General features: G+C 36.3%; 1 protein-coding gene across 6 annotated transcripts in view; it reads left to right on the forward strand.

The window, feature by feature from the left end:
- The window catches only part of PDE1A (phosphodiesterase 1A), a 198,936-nt gene that overhangs the window by 53,278 nt on the left and 123,040 nt on the right, over positions 1-22,618 (forward strand). For all 6 annotated transcript variants that reach the window (XM_086897587.1, XM_086897594.1, XM_086897589.1 and 3 more), the window contains exon 2: positions 197-310. In XM_086897587.1, coding sequence (XP_086753713.1) covers positions 207-310 — 104 coding nt within the window. In that variant the 5' untranslated portion in view covers positions 197-206. The remainder of the gene's footprint in view (positions 1-196; positions 311-22,618) is intronic.

A 22,618-nucleotide genomic window follows, 5' to 3' on the forward strand; every position in this document is an offset into this window, starting at 1 on the left:
CTTGGGGGGGAAGAGTGGATTTGTCTGTCAAAGTGAATAGCGATTCAGGCAGGATCGTCCCTCAGCTGTTGTAATTCTGATGTGTTTTGCTATGACAGCAGCTACTGTCTAACATGCGTGGATCTTCTGAAATTTGTAGTGGACTAAGGACTGCTTTTACTTGCTGCTGAGCCTGACTGTAACTGTATCGCTGTAGGACAATAACGATGGGGGCTCGAGCGACAGAAACAACTCGGGAACTGGAAAGCGCTTCTGTACAGTACCAAATAGGAGGACATACAGAGAAAATGTGGCAACGACTCAAAGGAATGTGAGTAGCTTGTCTCCTTGGCTTTTGTTCTGTTCCTTTGGAAAGATAATTTTCTTCTGTTTGTTAAAATGTCTAATTAGCAAACGGGAGAGCTATCTTTAAGCTGTGAACAGCATTTGCTCCCACAATACAGTACATCATTCTGGTTTACGATGGTACTTAGATTAATGTCAGACTCTCTATCAGGTTCAGTCATCTCTTTTAAAAGATGTATAACAAATGAGAGTTATTATCCAAATTGAAATGCAGGTAAGTCCTTCCAAGTTAGCATTTCTATATCTCTGATATGATTTTGTGAATGCTATCTTCAGAAGCAGCAATTCTGGAGCTGTTCCGTCATTGCTGTCAGTATGTATAGGTAAGTATATTATTGCAATTCTATAGGAAGTGCTAATAGTTTGCCTTGAAGACTGAAGGTAAAGAAGTCTATATTAAAAGGTGCTTAGCTGCTATGTCTGTTTTTTGTCACTTATTTTGATGTTCAGTAATGCTAGAAACTAACTGAAGGAGTATTTGAGGGGACCACTATGTATCTGCTGTGTCTAATTCACTGCTTTCAAATGCAATTTTCATGTAGACTTTCGGTGCAAATGATCAGTAAATAAACATCTGCAACTTGTCAGAGAGAAACTCTGTCAAACTTGTGCATCCTAAACCCCCCAAATGTCAACATCTTTTCAGTATTTGCCAGATTTGTGATCTGAAAGCAGATGTCAGGTTATTAAAAATAAATGCATGTTATACCTGTTGAAACAAAGAAATGGCACTATTTTTTTTTGCTGGAAAGATTTGTAATCCTGGGTTGCTATAGGTATTCCACAGATGCTAAACAGTGCCTCAGCTGTTAAAGGTAAACAGATTATTTAAAGTGTGGGGGATTAGATGTGTCAGCTGGGGCACTGCCTATTTCCCCTGTACATTGGGTAGAGACTCAAACTGGCTGTGGGCAAGGGGATTCCAGCATCTGCTTTCTTTAAAGAGAAATTGGTTTGCTTGATTGGAAAGTCCCTTTCCAGGTGTGGCCAGGGATTTATCATAAGTTCTCTGTGATATGTTTTTGAATATTTGCTCTGAATCCTATCATCACTCTATTAAAGATAATGCACTTTGGAAAAAATGTCCCCATAAAATCTCTAAAGTGTGTGCAGCAGAGCAAATATTTTGATGATTTGATGATGTCAAATTTTCTCTCTGAGTTTTTGCTACCAGAGACCTCCATCAATTTGTGCAGATTTCCATTTGTGTCGGGTCTTAACTGCTGATTTTGTTCTCTAAGGTCTCTGTTACCACTAGACTCTTGGGTTGAAATGTTTCCTTTCAGCTGCCTCTGGAATGGTACCATTAAACAAACTAATGTGAATGACTGAACATTAGTGACACTCAGTACAAGAGCTCCAGGAAATAAAGCTCATACTGCTTTAAGACTAGTTAAAATTATATTTGGAGTTTGTGGTGTATCAATGTAAAATGGAGCTTAAGTGTTTCGACCTTTCACAGCTTGGTGCCAACCTCACAAATGTTGTGACAAGATGATGCTAAAATACTTGTGTTTTAAAAAAACACCCAGATTATATTATTAGATATGTGCTCAGCTGACTATTTTTCAAACTTACCAATGGTTTCATTTTAATTATTCACTAGTCAATTGGAAATCATTAGCTAATCAATATCACAAACAGTGTATGGGGAAACTTCAAAGAGTTTAAATTTTCAGAATAGATACCCAAGCTGACTTTATAGTGTAAGCATCAATCATTAAGGAAAAGAATTCATTTTGCTGATGAACAGATATCAAATTAGATGTTTGTATGTGATAGGGGAGAAGGACAGGTAAGTGGGACTGCCAGATAATCGGACTTGTGAAGAATTCTTTTTAAACAGTCAGGAGAATTGTTTCATCTTAGAGATGGGAACTGTTAATGAAATTACGTATGATGCCAAATTATGGAGCTTTTAAAGTAGTGTGCAGTAGTATATTTACACTGAAGTCAAGACTTCATGGTTTGAATTATGAAGCTGAATCTGTTCTTGCTGATAGCGTCCACAGACTGACATAATTTTCATGTGATTTCAACACAGTTTTTTGGTATTTTGCCAGTCAAGAGTGCTGATTATCTTCTTGCAAGCAGGTCATTATTTCTAAAAGAACATTGGATTTCACTTAGGTAACTATCTGAATAATATTCAAAATCTGTACAGTAGACCCTTACTTAAAATTAGCTGTAATTTTCTCTTAGTGTTTCATCTTTTTTCATAGTAGACTTTTAGTTATGAATTTGGCAGCAGAAGTTAATTTAACCTTATATGTCTTGGGGTATTCTTGTTGTTGGCTTGTTGGTTATTTTTCATTTATTTTTGTGAAATAGAGATTATTCTAGAAGATAGGTGAGTTGAATGCTCTTAAAATTAAATGAAAATCCTTATTTGAATACCCAATAAGAAAAGCTGTCTATTGTGGCAGCTTGAATGAAAGGGCCTTTTATAGGTTTTCTATTCTATAGGCTCTCATAGATCCTGCTAACCTAAGTGTTGCAATAAAGACTGGGATGTTTGGAACAAAATTAAAATGACATATAACTTTTATTTGGTTTATGGTGCTTTACAGCCAAGCTCTTACTTCTGTATGGCAAGTAAAAATCCTACTCTGTTTTTCTTATGCTGGAATTGCAGCAGTGCTGCAACCATTTTCTGGCAGAGAAGATATTTATTTGAATTTCATAACTTGATCCTTAGCATTGGTGCTGATTTTATTGATGTCTGAATGTATAAAACACAAGCTGAGTGAAACAAGATGTGTGAAAATGAATTGTGTAAATTTCTGTCTTGACTGTAGCTTCCAGTTTTTGAATTAAGATATTTTCAATATGCAGACTGCAAGCTTCTAATGTTTTGTAGTTCATAGAGAAAGCAAAAGCAAATAACAAGGAACAGCTAAATAACTCATATAATAGTGCGGCTTTTATAGTTCTCTATTATGCAGAAGAATAAAAACAAAAGCGATTAAAGCCACTGCAGGAATTCCAGCTGCCTGACTGAAGGGAAGTGTTGTGTACCTTCCACTTCAAAAAACACCTTGTCACAGCCCAGCCAAGAGGGTCCTTCTCAGCCTGTTTAAATGCCGCCAATTACACCTTTTCTCCCACAACCTTTCATTCTCTATTTGATGGAATCTTACTTTAGACAGTAAACAAGTCTCCAGCTTAAATGTATTATGGTGTCAATAGATGCAGATGATTTGCTGTCTAGGAGTGTTTTGTCTTCCACTGGTAATAGAGCATGGTAGAGAGCTCTGAAAGAAAATCAGCTTTTAAAAAGAATTTTGATTTGGAATGCAGAGAACCAGGTTTAAAGCATGAGACTTTATTCTTACTGGCCTTGCAGTGTTTGGTGTTCTCCCTAATCAGTACATAGACTTGACTTAACTCTGTATTGTTCCTCACTGTGTGAAATCGTGTGCAGTCTGTTTAAGGTCTATTTTTGTCTTTTTGCCACTTCACTCAATGTCAATGAAGAACAGGCAGACACCACCCCACCATCTCATTCTATTTTGCAAGTAGACATCTTAGACACCTTTGCAAGTAGATTCTACTACCATCATCACTGCTGGACGTAGTATTAGGGGTAGGTTTCATTTCTGAGCTTTGAATTCATTAGTAAGTAAATAACTTGATTTTCATAAATATCTGTATTTGCTAGAACTGTCTCTAATTGGCCAGAAAAATGTCTGAATGGGAAAAGTTGAAGTCCAAGGATCCAGGAATTTGGGGACTTGAAATTCACATGTGGCTCGTATAGACTACTTCATGAAATTGTTACTGCTTTAAAATGAGACTGTGTTATTGCCACCACTGTTTAAAACTAATTTGTGCTAACTTGTATGGCAAAAGGGATTTGGAAACAGTCATAAGCTTCTTTCCTTCTTCCCTTTCTTTTCCTCCACATTCAACATAAAGAGACCCTGACTCCCCCAGGAAGGAGAGTCTAAGCTGTTTTAGGCACTAAAAGGGACTGACATGTACACCCAGTTTGTTGATTCTGCAATGCACGCACACACATTCTGCAGAGACAAAAAGGGGCCTTATTCACTGATTTGGGGAAATTTGGCTTGATGTCAAAGAGAGTAGAAAAATGGCTCCCTGTGCTCTTGCTGAATTATCAGAAGATAGAATTTTTTTGCAGGCATTGAACTGAATCCAGATTAGCAGCCTAGTTAGGTCTAAAACAGACTAGAATGGGTAATTTTATTCAGAGAACAGTCATTCCTTCACTAGGTCCATGGATACTGGTGGAAGAGCAGTAGAACAATTTCCAGAATCAGATATAACAGAAGTCTTTCCTTTCTTTTAATGAGTTGCTTGTTTACATTTTATTTTACACTGTCTTTCATGTTTGCTTATTGCCCTTGTTTGTATGGTCCGTTTGCCTCAACTATGGTAGTTCAGTAAAGCTTAACTGAAGAGGTTATCCAAACAGAACATATTATGATATAAAGATTTATATTTTTGTGAGTACTGAACAAACAAAAAGAGGAGAAGAGATAGAATTGCAGGTGGATACCTATGGTAAAAAGTAGCAAGACAAATTGTCACTGCTAACTACATCAGGAACAAATGGGTATATGCTTCAAGTAGTTTTTACTTGTAATGTTGCTTATTTTTACTTTCTTGTAGTGTGAAAACTTTCCTATAAATTCATAAGCTTTTAAAAGTAATCAAAATGACAGGTGGACTTTAAGCAAAATTAAAGTTGGTTTCAGAAATGCTCTGAACAGAAAATGGAAGGTAAATGATGATGGACCTGTTGATTGATATGCATCTCTTTAGTGCTATGATTACAATAAGAATAGTTTTATTATAAATTGTGAACAACTTTGTCGTTCCGATTGGGAACGGCTTGGAAGAACGACAAAGGACTCTCAAGGGAGTCACGACAGGAGAATTCCTAGTTTATTGCTTCAGCCCTGTCTTATAGACAGATACGTGGAAAAGTACAGAAAGGAAACTCTTATTGGTTAACAAAGTACTACATCACTATCATTGGTCAGGGGCACTCTGCCCCCCTTGACTCTCTCTTGCAAGGAGAAACAAGAAGCTGCAAAACAACACCTGCAAGGCTGTTTAGTATCTCTGAGAATTGTTTTAATTCCTTCTCATGAATTTCCCAGGCTAGGCTTCAGTCAGGCCTGAGAGCTATGTGGCCTGCAATAACTACAGGCACTCTGGTTCAGATTTAGCATCCATACAACTTCTTTTGCTTTTGAAACCAAAGTCTGTTTCTGCACCTGAGCAATCAGGTAAACAATTTATAATTATAACTTTGTAGCTTAGAAATATGTATCTGATTGAACATATAATATGACAAATCTCAAATGTTCAATAAGTCTAGGTTTTTAGCTACTTAACATTAGTTATTTAAAGAACTTTTTTATCCAGTCATATTATTTTACTGTTAGAAAGGTATTTCCATTATTATCGTATAGATAATAGGCATATAATTAATTTTCAGGTTCATGCTAATTTTTTCTTGCAATTTCTGCCATGTATCAATGCTATTGATAGTTTAGAATAAATGCTGATCCTCCTGTTTACTGTGGGTGAATTGATCTGCTTATAGAAAACTGTACTAGAAATGATTGCAAATTGAAGGTGTGGTACACAAACCATCTTTTGCCTATGATACCAGTAAGAACAGTAGCAGTGTGTTTACAGGGGTCTCAGTCCCTGAATAATGCAATAAAATACTGAGATTCCCCATTAGACATTTAAATGAACATGTTCATACATTCATCACATATGTGTCCAATTAAAATTAAGTATAATATCTAAAGACAATGAAAGGAGATTAAAGATAACATTTTATGAAGCTACTACTAAACTGCAATTAAATTTATATATTCTGTATTTTTTTTTAGCTTAGGCATCTGACTCTACTTATGCTACATTCAACACTTCTAAAATTTCCTAAAAGATATTTTCTGTGGCTATTCACCTTATAAGTATTCTATTCAGATATCTGCTTAGAAAGAGATTGTATATAATTGACTACACAAATACTTGCCTCTTATTTTGAACTCCTGCCAACTCCTTGTGTGGGGTGTCCTCGATTACTTACCAATTATTGTAAGTGTTTCTTTAAAAACTTCATTGTCTAATTTAGCTGCTACACACTGAAGCCTGCCACAGCTTCTCAGAGCTGTGGGTCAAAACCTCAGAGTTCATATGGCCCTCCCACATGTAACTTCCAGGTTCTCCTCCACCTCCACAACAGAGTGAAGTCAAAATATCTGGATAGGAGAAAAAAAGGCCTTTTGTCTTGCTAATTATATAGGGTTAGAAAAATGCAAATGCCTAAATACTGAAATTGCATAGTTACCAGTGGAAGCTATAATAAAAATAGGCATTCACTTCATACATCTGAAAGAGAAACATAACCTCAGGTTTATCAAAATTGTGCCTGACAGATTTTTTCCTGTAAGATGTCAAAATAATCCTTTAGGAGTGAACCCATTTAGTACTGTTCCATTTTGTTTGTGTTTTCTGTCTGATCTGGCTTACTCCTGGAATAATCTCTGGAGGAAAGCTAGAACAATATGGTTGCAATTATGTCTGCTGCCATTTACTGGAGACTATTTGACAAATAAGACTGCAAAACAGGTGTAAGATCTCCTATGGTAGCGAGTCCTCCAGTACTACTGTACTGTATCTAACATGAAAGGTTTATTTTTGTCAAAACCCCTCTCCAGACATTCAAAGCCTTTCAAAAGGACAGAAAATAACCAACGAACCAACCAGCTAATGACCAAACAGGCTCAGCTTGACCCACAGACTGCACAGTGACGGACTTCTTTATTCCTTCTGTGGCAACAGCAGGTTTTTGGATTTTTGTTTTTCCTTTACTGCCTTCCCATGCAATTTCATTGCATACTTGAGGTCACCAATGCAATTTGTGGAACTTTTAAAACAAGGCTTCATAAGGAGGATCTATAGAGGTAGTCAGAACTTAATACAAAGTAAATTCTTCCATTTTACTAGGGAGATGGGAAAAACTGAGCAGTTATGACTAAAAGGAGGGAAAATTGCACTCTGTGTGGTTGAGGGAAGCTAAACAGAAATTGAGTACATCACTTATAAAGTTACAGCTGACAATGAAGTGACTCAGTTTTCACAGTCCATAAAGTTTTGCAATTAGTCAGGCAGTGCTGCAGACTGAAGAAGCCAGCCTTTTCCTCGACCTCTCTTTTCTTTTACAAAAACTGCTTAGACTTGTGAAGAGATACCATATTCAGTTTCTGTTAAAGTCTGCAGCTGCTCACAGCATAGACACATATTTCCTGAATACATATATGCAAAGAATAGTGATTTTAAAGGAGTGTGGGACTTGCTCCTAAAAGCTTGTGTGATTCTGACTGTTAGCCAGCATATATAATTTCATTTGTGAAGTCAAGTGGTATTAACCACTTAATTAATATTGTTATTTATTCCTGTGGATTCTGCTAGAAATATGATTTCCAAAGTGGTTGGTTTTCTGTGAGTGGAGTGAGTTTGTCAGATGTGTTATCCCTAAAAGGTGATCATTTTCTGCAGGTACAGTGGATTAAGTTGTCTCCCATGATGCATTCTTGCTTCCCAACTCTGATTTCTGGCTCCATGCTCTTTTTAGCTGTTCTAGTGTGACTGGTTTTGATACCACACAGGGATTTTTTTTTTTTTTTGTGTTAAAAAGAGCAATAACTTTATTTTCTTTTTGCCCTTACTGTAAACTTAAACTTTATCTGTTCCTAGGTTGGATTTCCTCTGTGTTTTCATACCTAGTTGCAGCCTTACAACAGTGATTTGTCTGAGGACAGGACTGCCTGGAGTTAAAGGAGATTGTTGGAACCCTGGGCACAGAGAATTTCATGCTTTCTGTGCCTGCCAGCAGGTTCAGGGCTCCAACAGGAGATGGTCCTACTTGAGCAGCTCTTTAAGAAAACAATCATGGTCTTGCATCTGTTTTAAGTCCTTGATTCTATGGTATTGTAAATCCAGTTCTAGGGTACCTAGTATTGAATCAAAGCATGACAGAAAGTGTTGATCCAATATGAACTTCTTCTGAGAGTTCAGTTTTGTTCCTATATTTTTGAAAGGCTAACTTTGAGTTATAATTATATACAATCTCTTTCTAAGCATCAGATTTTATGAAGATCAAGTACTGCCCACGTCACTCCAGGGTTGTTATGCACAGATAACATCTGTGCTTTTGTAGCCTACAAATAGCTGGCCTGAAAGAAGGCCAGTATAAACATCCGTGTTGTGTGCTTGGGCTAATTCAGGACAATTGTAATCATTTATTTGCACCTGAGCTGAATCAGTGAAGTACTGGTGGGTAATTGTGACCAGCAGTTGCAGAACTGTATTCTAAACCCACCCAAGCCTGTTGTTTGCCTTGGCTCTATAATGCCCTTCGCCACCACTCGTGGATCTGCAAATCCAAAACAAAAAAAAAAAAAGCTGAAAAGTACTTTATTAAAATTTTTATTCTTCTTGAAGTGAATGCTCTGAGAATGAATACTCATTAGCTGCAATTGTGCTGTGTGCTGTTTATGGTCTGCACATGAAGCTGGACTGTAATGAGATTTAGTAGGCTTTCTTTTGAATGAGTAAGAGAAGTATGCTCATCTGAGTCAGTGTTGTGAAATGACAAAAAGCATTCCTAAGTTTCTTGTCTCTTTGACAATTTATGGAAATATGTCTGATTTTAGATGTTCCAGAAAAGCCAGTACACCTTGAAGTATCATGTGCTGGAAAACATTAAAATAACATGGATATTAAAGCTTTCCTTGTTTCAGGATTAGCAGTTCTATAAATATGGCTCCAATGTTAAAAGAAAAAAAGTGCTTTTTCTTGTCTTCTTTACTGATGAACAACACTGATTTCATGTTTGTAATCATTATCATTTAGCATTTTTGCATGATTTTGTTGCTGTGTATTTAATAAGTTTTTCAGAATAAGAGACAGTTGAATTCCAGCCATTTAACCCTCCAAGCATAATTCAGATATTATTTGAAGCCATGTTATTTAACTAGGAGCAATCTCAAGGAAGATGTTTGTCTGTACAAGTGCTTATGCTCCATTATCTATTGTTTGACACTGGCTGCAGTTTGTTTGACCCAACTGTTCTCCAGACTTTTGGCGCCCCAGGAAAACAAGTAGCCTCCATAAATATTATGGAGATGTTTAATTGTTGTGAATTTCTCTGATAAATAGTGTTTGAAGGCAGCTACATTTGAATAGTTCACTGTTAGTGTAATTTATGTCAGAAAGAGAGTGAAGAACAAACTACTGTGTGGAATTTACTTCTTTCTGCAGTTCTACAATACAGAACTGTTCTGCCTGGGAAATTTGAAATTAAATAAGTTGGGGTTTTTTTCTGTGTTGTCTGCAGAATTTATTGAAGATTTAACATCTAACATCATACTTACCTGCAGTTATATATATTTTGTATTTTTATTTACTGTGTTTTAAATAGTTTATTTATTCTTTTTGTTTTGATTAGTTTGTTTATTTCTTAGTTTTGTTTTTATTTGCAATACCTTGGACACCTCTTAGTGTAATTCTGTAGCTTTCTTTTGCCATTTTACTAAAGGTTTGATGAAGGTTTGAGTATTTTTCTTCTAAACTTAAGATTTTTTATTTATATCACTGTATTTCCTAATCTCAAATACATTCACTTAAGATAACTCAGATACCTGTTTTGCAGAAATGCCAAACACATCAGGCTCAGCTGGAGCTGCAAATTGTTGTCCCTTTTGACAGTTCCTTTACGTCTTCAGTGTGTGATTTTCTGATGCACTGCAGAAAGCTTTATATCATTAGCATTCATTTCCATTAGAGTGAGCTGGAATGCAGAATTACTGCTTTGAAGAACACATAAAAAAACTTTGGAAAAGGCCACCAAGATTAAAGGCTCAGAAGAATGAGTATTCTGAAATGTCTTTTAAAAACTTTGAATGAGTATCTCTTTCAGATTTTTCAACTTTCAAACCCTTAAACTGAAGTGGCAGCAACCTGATTATTTGAAAGCCACTTGTCCTAATCCCTGTGCTGCCGCTGTGACAAGAAATCCCTATTTTAGTATTTTATCTTCCTTGCAACCGGCAGTATGGGTCTTCATTCTAAATAATTGGAACAAAGATGAGACTCCAAATTAATTTACCTGTATTTGAATTTTGTCTCCATCTCTTAATGCAATGCATGTATTTTTTGCCTTTAATGCATATTATATTTATCTGGAACATTATTATAGTATGCTGGAAAACGTAGAGTACTTCCTTGTTTCTGTCCTGAAGACTCCTCAAAACTGCCTGTCTCGATTTATTGAGTGAAATAGTGCACTTACCTCCTGAAGGAAAACTGCAATCATTGAATGTGATAGTATCAGAGTGGCATGTGTATATGTAAAAGGAGTGAAAAAAAATTATAATCTTTGAAAAAAATTAATTTCTACTGCATCTGATAGGTGTAAATTTTGTCCTTAAAATGTGGTAAATAGAAAATTTGGCTTATTTCAACCTTTTGATTTTGAAGTTCCTTTCTAAGCAGATTGACTTAATACTGCTTTTTTCTCTAAAATATTAAAAAATATTTGTCAAAGACATGTCAAAATGAAGAATGGTAATAACATACCCACATAAGTTTAATGATAATTGTGACAAAGCTTTCAAGAAAGAAATATTTAATTCTATTTTGAGTTATTTTCTTGGGTAGTTCAGTTAGCCATTTTCTACTTTGTGTGAGCTACACAACGAAATGGGATTCCCTCTCCACTTGATTGATTGAGAATCCCTACTGTTCCAGAAACATTTAAATAGTTAATGTTTAGATGTAGCTAGGCACGAAAGTATTAAAACATTTTGTTTCCATACACTTATAAACCTATGTGGGTAATTCCATTTGTAATTTTGGCAATTAAAAAAAAAAAACAAACAAACTTGGTGCATACCTAGAGACTTCTTGGTAAGAAATAAAAGATTGGTAATATGTTTTGGTGGAAGAGAAATTATATTTCTAAGGATTACAAATGGACAACTCGTGAACACTTGTGTCCTAGGCCTTATGATCCTTAATTCTAGTTTAATATACCAAACCTTCCCCTTTTCCTTGACCACTGATGTACTGAATGTGGTTCATATGATGCATGGTAGTGAACATTATCTAGAAGAAAAATGGTTTGTCTTCATAGCAGATAGGGACAAAATGGTTTGAATATGATCGTTGAAAAACTGCAAATCTGTTTTTAGACCTGAATACAAGATAAACACAGGATATGTGTGTGTTTAACAAAAGATTATGAGGGATTTGTGAGAGTTTATAGCTCAATCTAAACTTTGCTTCTATCACTGTTAGAGACCAAACCAAAATTTGTGTTTAAATATGTAGAGCCTTTTAGAAGACTAAATTGTGATAGACATAATACAACTTGGTCAATATGTCTACTGATATAATATAAGAAGGAAAAATAAGTATGGTGTTAGAATTCTGAAAGAAAGTCTGACTTCGATTTAATCCTTTAACAAGAACAAACATGCCCTAAGATTTTAATATTATCAATTCCTGAAAAACCAGTTGGCTCAGGTGGACATAAACCACGTGAAGCCAGCTCTGTCATCTGTTTTTCTTTCTTGATTTACAATCAGCTTTGACAAGATAAGTTCTGGATACAGGAGAGAGTCAACCTTGTCTTAGAATGAGGTCATATTTAGCCTTCTAGTACTGTGCTCATCCTCTTCTCTGTCAGACAAAGAGCTGCAGCCAAAATGCTGTGTTTGTAATATAAAAATATCCTTATGTTCCCCTAGAAGTTCAAAACGAAACGTAGAGAGGAGAATGAGTTAATGAAAGTATATATTCTCCTATGAGTTTTACCTAAGACTTTTTAGTCTAAAAGTTCAGAATATCTTCATCATCAGTTCAATGCTAAAAGAGAGAAGGACTTTCTTTTTTAAGAGAGAAGGAGTTGGAAGTCGCAGAATTCTTGAATTGTGTTATTATTTGGGGAAATGTGATTATTAGCAGAATTTGATTTTTAAATATTTTTCAACGTTTCTATATCAAATGCAATCTCAAATGCATTTTTAGGTTGAATGATCAAGGGATCAATGAAACTTTATGTTTCAATTTATACATCAGCTTTGACAGAGGAAGATTTCAAGGGGAAGAATCTCAGGAAAAGGTAGAATTCATAGTGGTTTTAGAGATTAACTGTTTTTATTCCCAGTAATGAAAAACTATATTGCAGCTTTACATATGGTGACTGAATTTAAATAGACTCAAAAAATAATGTGCAAAGCTCTATAATGGCAATGTAAAGTGACAACAGATGTGATTTCTCACACTAAAATGCATTCTTATCTTTTGACAATGATTCTCATTATAATGATACTCCTGGCATGGAACTGAAATTTTTCTACATTGTACAAGCTATATTAAATCTGTCTTAAGCTGGCAACCATGCCTTACTGAAGTTGGCAGAGTACCACATATATGGGATAAATTCCAGCTTTCTCTATGGGCATGATTATAAAAAAATCTACATATGATGCTTCACTTCTGAAAATTAGTTGATTATTTTCATAAAAGGGCTGCTGCATAATGTAATTCTGAATCTCAGCAAGAAGTACTTCACAGCCCAGCTATGGCTCTATTTGCTCAGTCATCTGCTTTTATTCAGTGCATTATGATCTAATAATATTTAAATGCACTCCAGCTCCTGGCTGTACTGGGGCTTTGTGGTTCAATCTGAAAATCTTTTAGATTTACAAGACAAGTTCAGAGATGTAAGAAAATGTCAAGATTCAACAGTCATTTTTTTCTTCAGGTATAATGTGTGTTTTTCCACAGATTTTTCTGAAATGAACAGTATGAAAAAGGTCTGGGGTTTTTGAATGAAGAATATAAAAGATATGTAGTAGGTTTTGAGGAATTATTAACATAACGTTGAAGTTGTGCCTATAGAGCATAGACCATAGAACTTCAGCCTGTGATTTCTCAATCCAGTCAATAATCAAATAAAATTAGCCTGGTTCTGGTCTCACTTAAGCCAGCATAATTGGACACTATTGAATTACAACACAATAAATGAGAACTCAAAACAGATTTACTTTATTGTGACAAAAGAGCACAGTATTTCATGGATGCAGTGGAATTTGGCTAAGGTTTATTGGTAATTCCTTTTTATAAACACTGGGCTATGTCAAGCATGTTATAGTTTTCAGAGTTAATTCTTACTGAATATGATTCTCATTTTCTTAATTGCTAAGTGAACAAATCACCTGCTAGAATAAGAATGACTCTCTAAATTAACTTTTTTTCTCCTTTCCCCTCACCCCCATTCTCCCAAGGGAAAGAAACATGTTTACCTCCCTTTGTCTATCACTTGGCTGCAGCTATAGTAGTAACACAGAAACAGATTGCACTGAATTTGCTATTTATTGCTCTGATTTTGGATTTTTGCCACTCTCGCTAATGAGCTATGTTTTTGCAGATAGACATATTAAGGATGGGCTCCTCAGTTCACATGCATTCAATTGTATCCCAGTTTGTCATTAAATTTATTTTTAACAATAAAATCAGCAGATTGTAATTTGTATTACGATTATCACAAGTAGATCTCACCACATTTAATGCAACTGTGAAGTTTTGACAGTGCAGATGAGGGGAGTTAAACCTTGAAAGGAAAAAAAAAACAATTGCACAGCATCATCTAAAATTTTATTTTGGCAGTTTTTTGGTAGTGATTTGGGGAATGGGAACAGGGGAAAAGGGAGGGGACAATTTAATAACACTCCTGCTCAAACCAAACAATTATATTGCATTCCTTTCTAGTGCAGCATCCAGTTTGCATGACAGGCACATGATTGGGACAATATTTGGTATTATAGTAGAAGTATCTACCACATTAAGTGAGGAAGTCTTAAATGTTGTACTTGCATTTTTACAGGTGGCTGAAGGCTTCTCAGTATACACTCATCATTTCTAAAAGTGTTCAATGAAAGTTAGAAGTTTTGTTTTTTCTCTGTTGAGTTGCCTCAGCAGAAAGTGTCAGAAGCACAAAAGCCTTTGTTGCTTCACTTCATGATTAAATACAGCCTTCCCTATTGAAAGAATTTTTCTCTTTTGCATTATTATCCTGTTAAAAAATGTCTATTCCCATCACAAATATTTCAGTTTCCCCATTCTTCCCTTCATAATTAACACTGTAAGCCTAACATTGTGAGTCTGGAAGCTGCCATTTCTTTATGTGCAAAGATGTAAGCTCAGCAGTTACATATGTAAAAGAGATGTTTTACTCAGTAAACTATCACATTACCAAAAGTAGACTACAAATAAGCAAATGTAGACTACTATTTTCAATTTAAATTTCATTATCCACAAGGCATCAAGGCCTACATAGGAACTACATTGCAACTAACCAGATTGTCTTATCTTTGTAAATGGATTATGAAGCTGAAAATGAGAAAAGGTGTTATCTGGGAAACAATATATTACCAATTATAGTGAAGTGATTATACAATCATAACACTTCAATTCAGGCCTTTTTACTTCAATGGAAGGTAGCTTTTTTTTCTGTTCACATTAACATGTTCCTAAAAGATTACTTAATCTTAAATAAGTCATATTTATATTGTGGGGAAAAATTAACACTAGAAATTATCCCACTTATCTATGGCAGCTTCAGTTCACAGTGCTGAATTCAGTGACATGTGCTTGCTTCTTATGTGAAGCTATTTTCTTCTCACTTACTTCCTCAATCTTTTTTGAAAGAAGAGTTACCTATAGTCCAGATTGTTTGTAGGAATCTATGTAATTTCAAAGATCTGCCTTATTGGCACAGTTAAATGGATAATGGATGTGGCATGGAGCAGGAAGGAGCTCTCAGAACTGGGATGTAAATATTAATTCACAGCATTAGCTGGTGTACTGAAAAATGAAATCCCTAAATTGTATCAAAAAATTTTCTCTCAGTGAAGCTGAAAAACATAAGGAAATGTTATGCCAGGACTGTTCACAGCAAAGCCAGTGCTGAAGCACTGTTAACAAAACCATGAGATTGCTTCCCTCCCCCAGCGCAATCAGAACAATAGAATACACAGAATCAAAGATGCAGTGTTTTATATTTGCTTGGCACCATGCTAACTTAATCAAGAATGAACTTGCTCAAGGATTTTTTCCATAGAAATAGGACAACAAGCCATTCTGGTACCACTCCCAGAGTATGACTCACAAAGAGAAAGCGCAGAGAACGACAGTGGTTTTTTCCTTTCATGAAACCGCTCACTTCCCTGCAAGGTTGTGAACTTGTTTTTGTTTTTAAATATGTTACTTTGATTCTTTTCCTATTGAAGTTTGAAAAATTAGTCTTAAAATACATGATGTCAGTGTTGATGGAGCAGGTTGTCATCCATCTCCATTTTGGCTGAAAGATGGATGTTACATTCTGTGTTTAGTCACTTCAATGCAATGTGAAATCCTGACATGATTACAAGTTCTCGTGGCTCCTTACCAAATGAGTTTGTTCTAGCAAAACAGACCAAATGATACCAATAAATTTTATCTCATCATTCATTCATTAGCATTAGGAAGGATTGTGATGTGCAAGGCTTCTCTTGATAGTTAAGGTGCTTCTCACTCAAGCTAGACTGAAAAGCTAGATTTTCATTTCATTTTTTAAAATCAGCTTCTAAAAAATATACTTACAAACTCTGAGAAGGGTTTTTTTTTTGTCCTACTTGTTACAAATTATTAGGTTGCAAATTCATGAACTTACATTTGGTTGCAGTTACTTGGTAAAATTAGGTCATTGTTCCACATTCTTGTTACAGTCATGTTTCCTATCTGCTGAAATTTGTTATCACAAACTCATAGAATAGGTGAGATTGGAAGGGACCACACTGGGTTATCTGGCCCAAGCTTTAGGTGCCCTCCTCTCAGGCAGGACCCCTAGAGCACATGGCACCAGATTGCATACAGATCATTCTTGAATGTCTCCAGTGAAAGAGACTCCACAGCCTCTGGATGATCTGTTCCAGTGCTTGGTCAACTACACAGTAAAGAAATTCTTTCTCATGTTCAGGTGGAACTTCCTGTGCATTAGTTTCTGCCCATTGCCTCTTATCCTACTGCTCAGCACCACTGAGAAGAGCCTGGCCCCATCCTCTTGGCATGCTCCCTTCAGATATGGGCAGACATTGATGAGGTCTCCTTTTAGTCACCTCTTCTCAAAGCTGAACAGGCCCAGGTTTTTCTTGTAAGAGAGATGTTCCCGTCCCTTAATCATCTTTGTTGTCATCCTCTGGACTTGCTCCAGGAGCTCCACATCTCTCCTGAGCTGAGCAGCCCAGACCTGGACACAGCACTCCAGATGTGCCTCACCAGGGCTGAGCAGAGGAGCAGGATCACCTCCCTTGACCTGCTGGCAATGCTCTTCCTAACGCACCCCAGGATCCCATCGGCCTTCTTGGGCACAGGGGATCACTGATGGCTCAGGAACAGCTTAATGTCCACCAGGATCCCCAGGTCCTTTTCCACAGAGCTGCTCCAGCAGGCAATCCCCAGCCTGTGCTGGTGCAGGGGGCTGTTTCTCCCCCGATGTGGGACCCTGCATTTGCTTGTGATGAATTTCAGAAGGCTCCTCCCTGCCCATCTCTCCAGCCTGCCAGGGTCCTTCTGAAGGGATGCACAGGACTAGGGGGGATCAGCCACTCCTCCCAGAGAACCTGCTGAGGAGGCATCTGCCCCTTTACCCAAGTCACTGATGGGCCCAGTATTGAACCTTGGGGGACACCAAGGCCTCCAACGAGCCCCTGTGCCACTGTTCAGCCAGTTCTCAATACACCTCACTGTCCACTCATCCAGTACACACTTCCTGAGCTGGCCTGTGAGGATGTGGTGAGACAGTGTTGAAAGCCTTGCTGAAGTCAAGGCAGAGCCTGTCCACTGCTCTTCCCTCACCCACCCAGGTGATTTTGACAATACTGCTTCTACTGTCTGCATACGCTGCAATTGAACAACTTCTCAAACATTTCATGTAGGTTTTTTGAGCTCTACTAACACAAATACTTCAATGTATCTGGGACTATTAAGAAAACACTTATTGTTCTGAAAGGAAGAGTGAATGAGTACCTGACCTAGAATAAAGGCTTAGTTCTTAGTGTCAATTAATTCAGTTTTGGTCATGTTGCTGACCATGACTTGTTTTGCTAACAAGAGTTTCTTTTAACATTTTGTCTCAGAGAAAGAGGCTGAAATAACACAGATGACTTGTGGTGCTGATGGGCTTCTTGAGCACTGAAATCTGATAATCAAACTTCATACAATTCAGATAAACATATATTAAGGGGGCTTTTGGAAATGTGCACTTTTGGGGTGGGTGGCTCATAGCTATTTATTTGCAAGAGTAAAAGCATTAAAAAGTATTTCAGAGGAATAGTTAAGAAAAAATGGAGAAATGGAAATGTATTGTGGGAACATGAGTTTTCTTCATCTCTACTCCTCCTCATCTCTGCACTTCTTTACTACTCAGTATTTCCCCCAATATGTGCCTGTATGACAATTCATTTATATGGGCTAACTTCTGAGGCATCTGAAATCCAGAGTCACCTGCAGAACTAATTAAATGCTAAAATCTCCATCCTATAAAAAAATATTAAATTCTGTATACTTCTTACCAGATTGTAAATGGTTTCAAGGCTGGAAAGTTCATGAATGTTTTACTTTTGTGTTATGCAATCAGTTAATCTGGGAAGCTGGGAAGGCAAATGATTATTGATTAGTTCAGGTGATTTATTCTAATGGGACTTGCCCAAGTCTACCCTGTGTGGGAGTGCTGTCTTGTTAAAGATGATGATATGCAGGGGGAGGAAGTTCTGAAACCTCTCCTCAAGGTTTCGCTCCAGCCTCCAAACAAAAGATTCTGGACAGTGGCCAGACTTTGAAAGTAAGCCTATAGAGTTCATAAAAATAGTATTTTAGTCTGATATTTCCTGATCTGCTTATAAAGACAGTCTTTGCAGTTGGGAGTTTTTGTAGTGGTTATATGTGGGTGCACCACAACCTTCCACCCTCTGCATACTCACGTAGACTTACATCTCATTACTGTCTAGCTATTAATTGTATGTGTCTGTGAGCAATGATGGCTTCAAGCACTAAGCTGTCAATATGACTTTCCCAGATGAACATCTGAGTAGGTGTAAATGTCATGATAAGCATGATGCCTTCATGGATCACAGAAAGTTATTACCTCCTTTTTGCTGATTCTTACGTAACTATACTTTTGGCTGATAAAGTAGAATAAATAGTTTTGGTTTTTTTTCTTAGGCAGCTATGCTAAACATATATATATATATATAAAATCTGTGAAAATTCCTCTTAGTGGTACTGATACCTTTTCCTTCCAAATACTTGTCAAATCTGACTGATACTCTCTCCCATGTTTTTACTTAGATGAACTTGAGTGCTTTCAAGAATTTTGGTATGCAAGGGTTATATACACCAATATCAATTCAAGTAACCAACACCAGTTTGTCCTCAGAAACCATGGAGAAAGAAATTAACTGAGTACTTCCTTTTACTTAAAAAAAAAAAAAAAAAAGTAAGAATAATCTTTAGAGGTAGCAACACTGCATACCCCTGCTAAAAATGTGTCTGAGGGGCTGGACTCACCCATGCTTTTGGAAAGCTATAATAAATTTAAAACATAGTATTTATATTTGCTTTGGTATTTTTTTTTCAGTGAATTTTCCAAATTGAAATAGTGTTAGAACTATAGTAAATAGGAGGAAAATAATATAAAATTATGGCATGAAATGGATACTTTAGACAAAACTGACTGTGCCCTTCAAAAATAGAGCTATGCAAACTCCACAGTTTAGTTTTTAATTGTAGAATAACACAGAACGATATTTTGTAACAAAAAAGCACCCCCAAAATCCAAACCCAAACCAGCCTGATCAGTAAGCTCCTGTAGAAGCATATATTATTATTATTATTTACAGTACAGCATGTCAAAAGATTTAATGTTTCTTGGGCTCTGTCCTCTGGGCTGTTTAGGTTCCAGGCTGCTGGTGTAGCTGATGGGCTGCTCTGTTAGTTGTGCTTCTCTCTGTGGGTCAAAGTTTGACGTACATGATGAAATGCAGAATACTGATAATCAGAAAAGAAAACCAAACCCATAACTTAAATGCAAGATGTTCAGGAATTCGTATGTGAATGTACAGACTGCCAGTACTCATTTAATTTAGCGTTTACTGCTAATCTAAGCAGACACTTCTTTTAAAAGAAGTTCTTTATTGTAATTTTTTTGGCGGGGGGAGGGTGTTTGTGTCAGGGTCAGGAGCAGATGCTTGAAATTTCTAATCTCTTAATAGACTGTTTCAAGAAAAAAATCAAGCAATGCTGCCTGCTACTCTTAAACCTTTTTATAGAGTTGCTTTTCAGTGGCAGTTGCAGAACTTGAATGTGAAAATGTTTAAACCAAATGTCCCCTAGGCATCTCTTAGTGTTCATGTGATTCTCAGATTTTTCAGAAAATGCGTGGAAATGAAATAATTTCTTATATCTTACTATTTTGTAAAAGATAGTGCTGATTGTGCCTATTAATGCAATTGATTTAAACAGAAAATTCTCCTTTGCTTCCATTTAACTGTTCTAAATCAAAGTTTCTAAGCATTCTTCTCTTGGTCTACCTCAGTGAAGAGCATAGTTTTGCGCAGAACATAAGAAACTATACTTGGAGTGACTGATGGTTGATGAAATCTCAGACAAAATAGAGAAATGAAGGTTGAACTTCTAGGAAATAATTAGGGTGTTTAAATGCCTAGATCTGAACTTTTGATGGACTTTAATGAGGCTTTTAATAAGACTTCTGATAGTCTTACCTCAATATGTGATGCTAATAAATTCCGCCATGAAAAGATTCTGCTTGGATAATGGACTTAACACTAATTATTTCACTGCAGTATCCATTTGTCACAAGAAACAAATGCAATCTGTTGTCTTCTTACCCATTCTCCTCTTCTTAGATCCATTTACTTGAATCTGGGTTTCTGCAGATCTTTCATCATAGCTTTAAACTCCTCACAGTTCTTGTTCAGCAGTTTTTTTCTAGTGTTTTATTTCAAGTTTTTTCCCCATACCAGTGCAGAAAGTTTAACAGTCTGGCAGTTTAAGCAGAGTCTCATTTTTCCTGTGTGTCTGTTTTAACCCTTGGTCTGGAAAAAAATGCTGCAGATTTTTGGGCATGTGCCAAAATAAAAAAAGGGAAAGTGCCAAGTTCTTAGTTTTAAAATAAGACCAGCAAAAGTGTATGAAATGATTCATCACTTCCTGGCAAGTGTAATTATCACTGCAGTCACCAATCTCTATCTACTTGTACCCTTGAAAGATGTGTCAAATGTTACTGTAAGTTCCAAAAGTTATTGTTTCAACTGAATAAACTAAAAAAAATTAAATTAAAGCATCACAGGTGTGTGCTTTAAACAGGAAATGATCCTGATCTCCAGGACTCTCAGTGCTGCCTTCCTTCAGATTTTCCTGCAAGAAATGTGTCACATCACCGTAAAGATGGAATATGCTGAGTTTACAGTAGTAGCTATACCAAGGAAAGTATTTCAACTGGTTTAGGTATTGTTTGTCATTATTGGAAGCTGACTGCTCAAATCTGAAACCAGTTCCCTCTCTTATCTGGGCATTTTTTCATTATCTAGACTGGGACAATGGATATAGAGTAATTTTGTTTAGCACTCAGTTAATGCACTCTTTTTACACAATTTAAGCAAATCACTTAGAGCTTCACTTCTATAGATGCTCCTTGGCCATTGCCTATAACCAAAGGATCTTATTTTGACAAGGTATAGTTGTAATTTCTTTGTATTTTGAACCCTCATGAAAATGACTCAAAGCATAATTGATTCTGCCTATAAGTAAACTGGGATGTGGGATGCATTCTCACCAGTCACTGCCTTAAGTCTAAAACAAAAATCAGACTTGGTAACATATCAGTGTACTCATTTCTCACATAACATATGTTGTCAGATCTTTGGGGTAGCAATGAGATTTTTGTTCTGTTTGTATAGCAACTACACAGATGGTCTTTATCTACCACTGGCAAATTTGGGTAGTATCACAGCAAACAAATGTTTAAAATACATTGTTTAAAAGTTTTACAGGACATGAAATTTTTTTCCAAGTTGTTATGAATTATTGCTGTGTTAGTGAGAAGTTTTTACCTAAGAAATAAATGGTATTATTTCATATTTCAGCATTTATTTTTGCATGTCACCTAAGCTTTGCTCAAAACCAGGGGATTGGTGCAAAAAGCGGCCTTTATTCTTTTGATCCTGTGGCATTCAAATCTAGCTGAGGGTCTCTCCTGTGACCTTATGTTGTTGTATATTAGAATCAAAGCCTTCCCAAAACATATCTCATCCTGGAGTGCTACTAAAAACGGAGGAATCCAAAGGTGTGTAAGAAATATTAAGAACACCAAAAAGGGAGGAGGAAATTACTTTAGTAGAAGTAGTAAGGGAGGGAAAAGACCTAAAAATCTCCAGAAGTAATACCTGTGCAATGCCCACAGCTCTCACCATCTAAATTCATTCCATCACTTTGCCCAGCTGCTGATTGATTATGTTAGGACAAAACAGAATTTCAAAGTAGGTTTCAGCTTTAGAATGACTGAATATATTGTCTGTCCAGGAAGACTGTGTCGAAGTGCAGACACTTCAGTTCTTTTACATCAGGAGAATAAATGGATATTTTGTGTATTGTAATGTTCTATTTAGAATTTTGGATTTACATTTTAAAATTTTATGGTATCAAAAAGTGTTGGAGATGGAAGTAGATTTCATTTCTAGATTTACATTAGAGAAATTAGGTAGCTTGGAAGGATGCCAAACACCTCCTATGTTTCAACATATTCTTTATAGTCCAGATTAGTTATTTTTGACTCCTTCAGGAAACCTGTATGAAGCTCACTTGGAAAATTCCAGTACCCTTTCTCCTTACACTTCCCTCAGTCAAAGACGCCAGTGAAGAGTCCTTTATGAAACTGAAACAGGATACTCTGCTTTAGTTCTGTGTTTGCAACTTAAGGGAGTTATTCACAGATGCATTGTTGCATTCTAATGTTGCTTAACTTGAAAGATTGCATTGTGCTGATGAGAAGGGGTAAGTAGGTTTGCTGAACTCCAAACTGCACTGAAGATATGTTTTAGCTAAAACTAAGATTATGTATATGCAAAAAATTGCATGTATCCCTATGGTTTAGTCAGTC

Source organism: Cyanistes caeruleus, chromosome 7, assembly GCF_971803275.1.
Source record: "Cyanistes caeruleus chromosome 7, bCyaCae1.hap1.1, whole genome shotgun sequence".
In the NCBI taxonomy this organism is placed as follows: Eukaryota; Metazoa; Chordata; class Aves; order Passeriformes; family Paridae; genus Cyanistes; species Cyanistes caeruleus.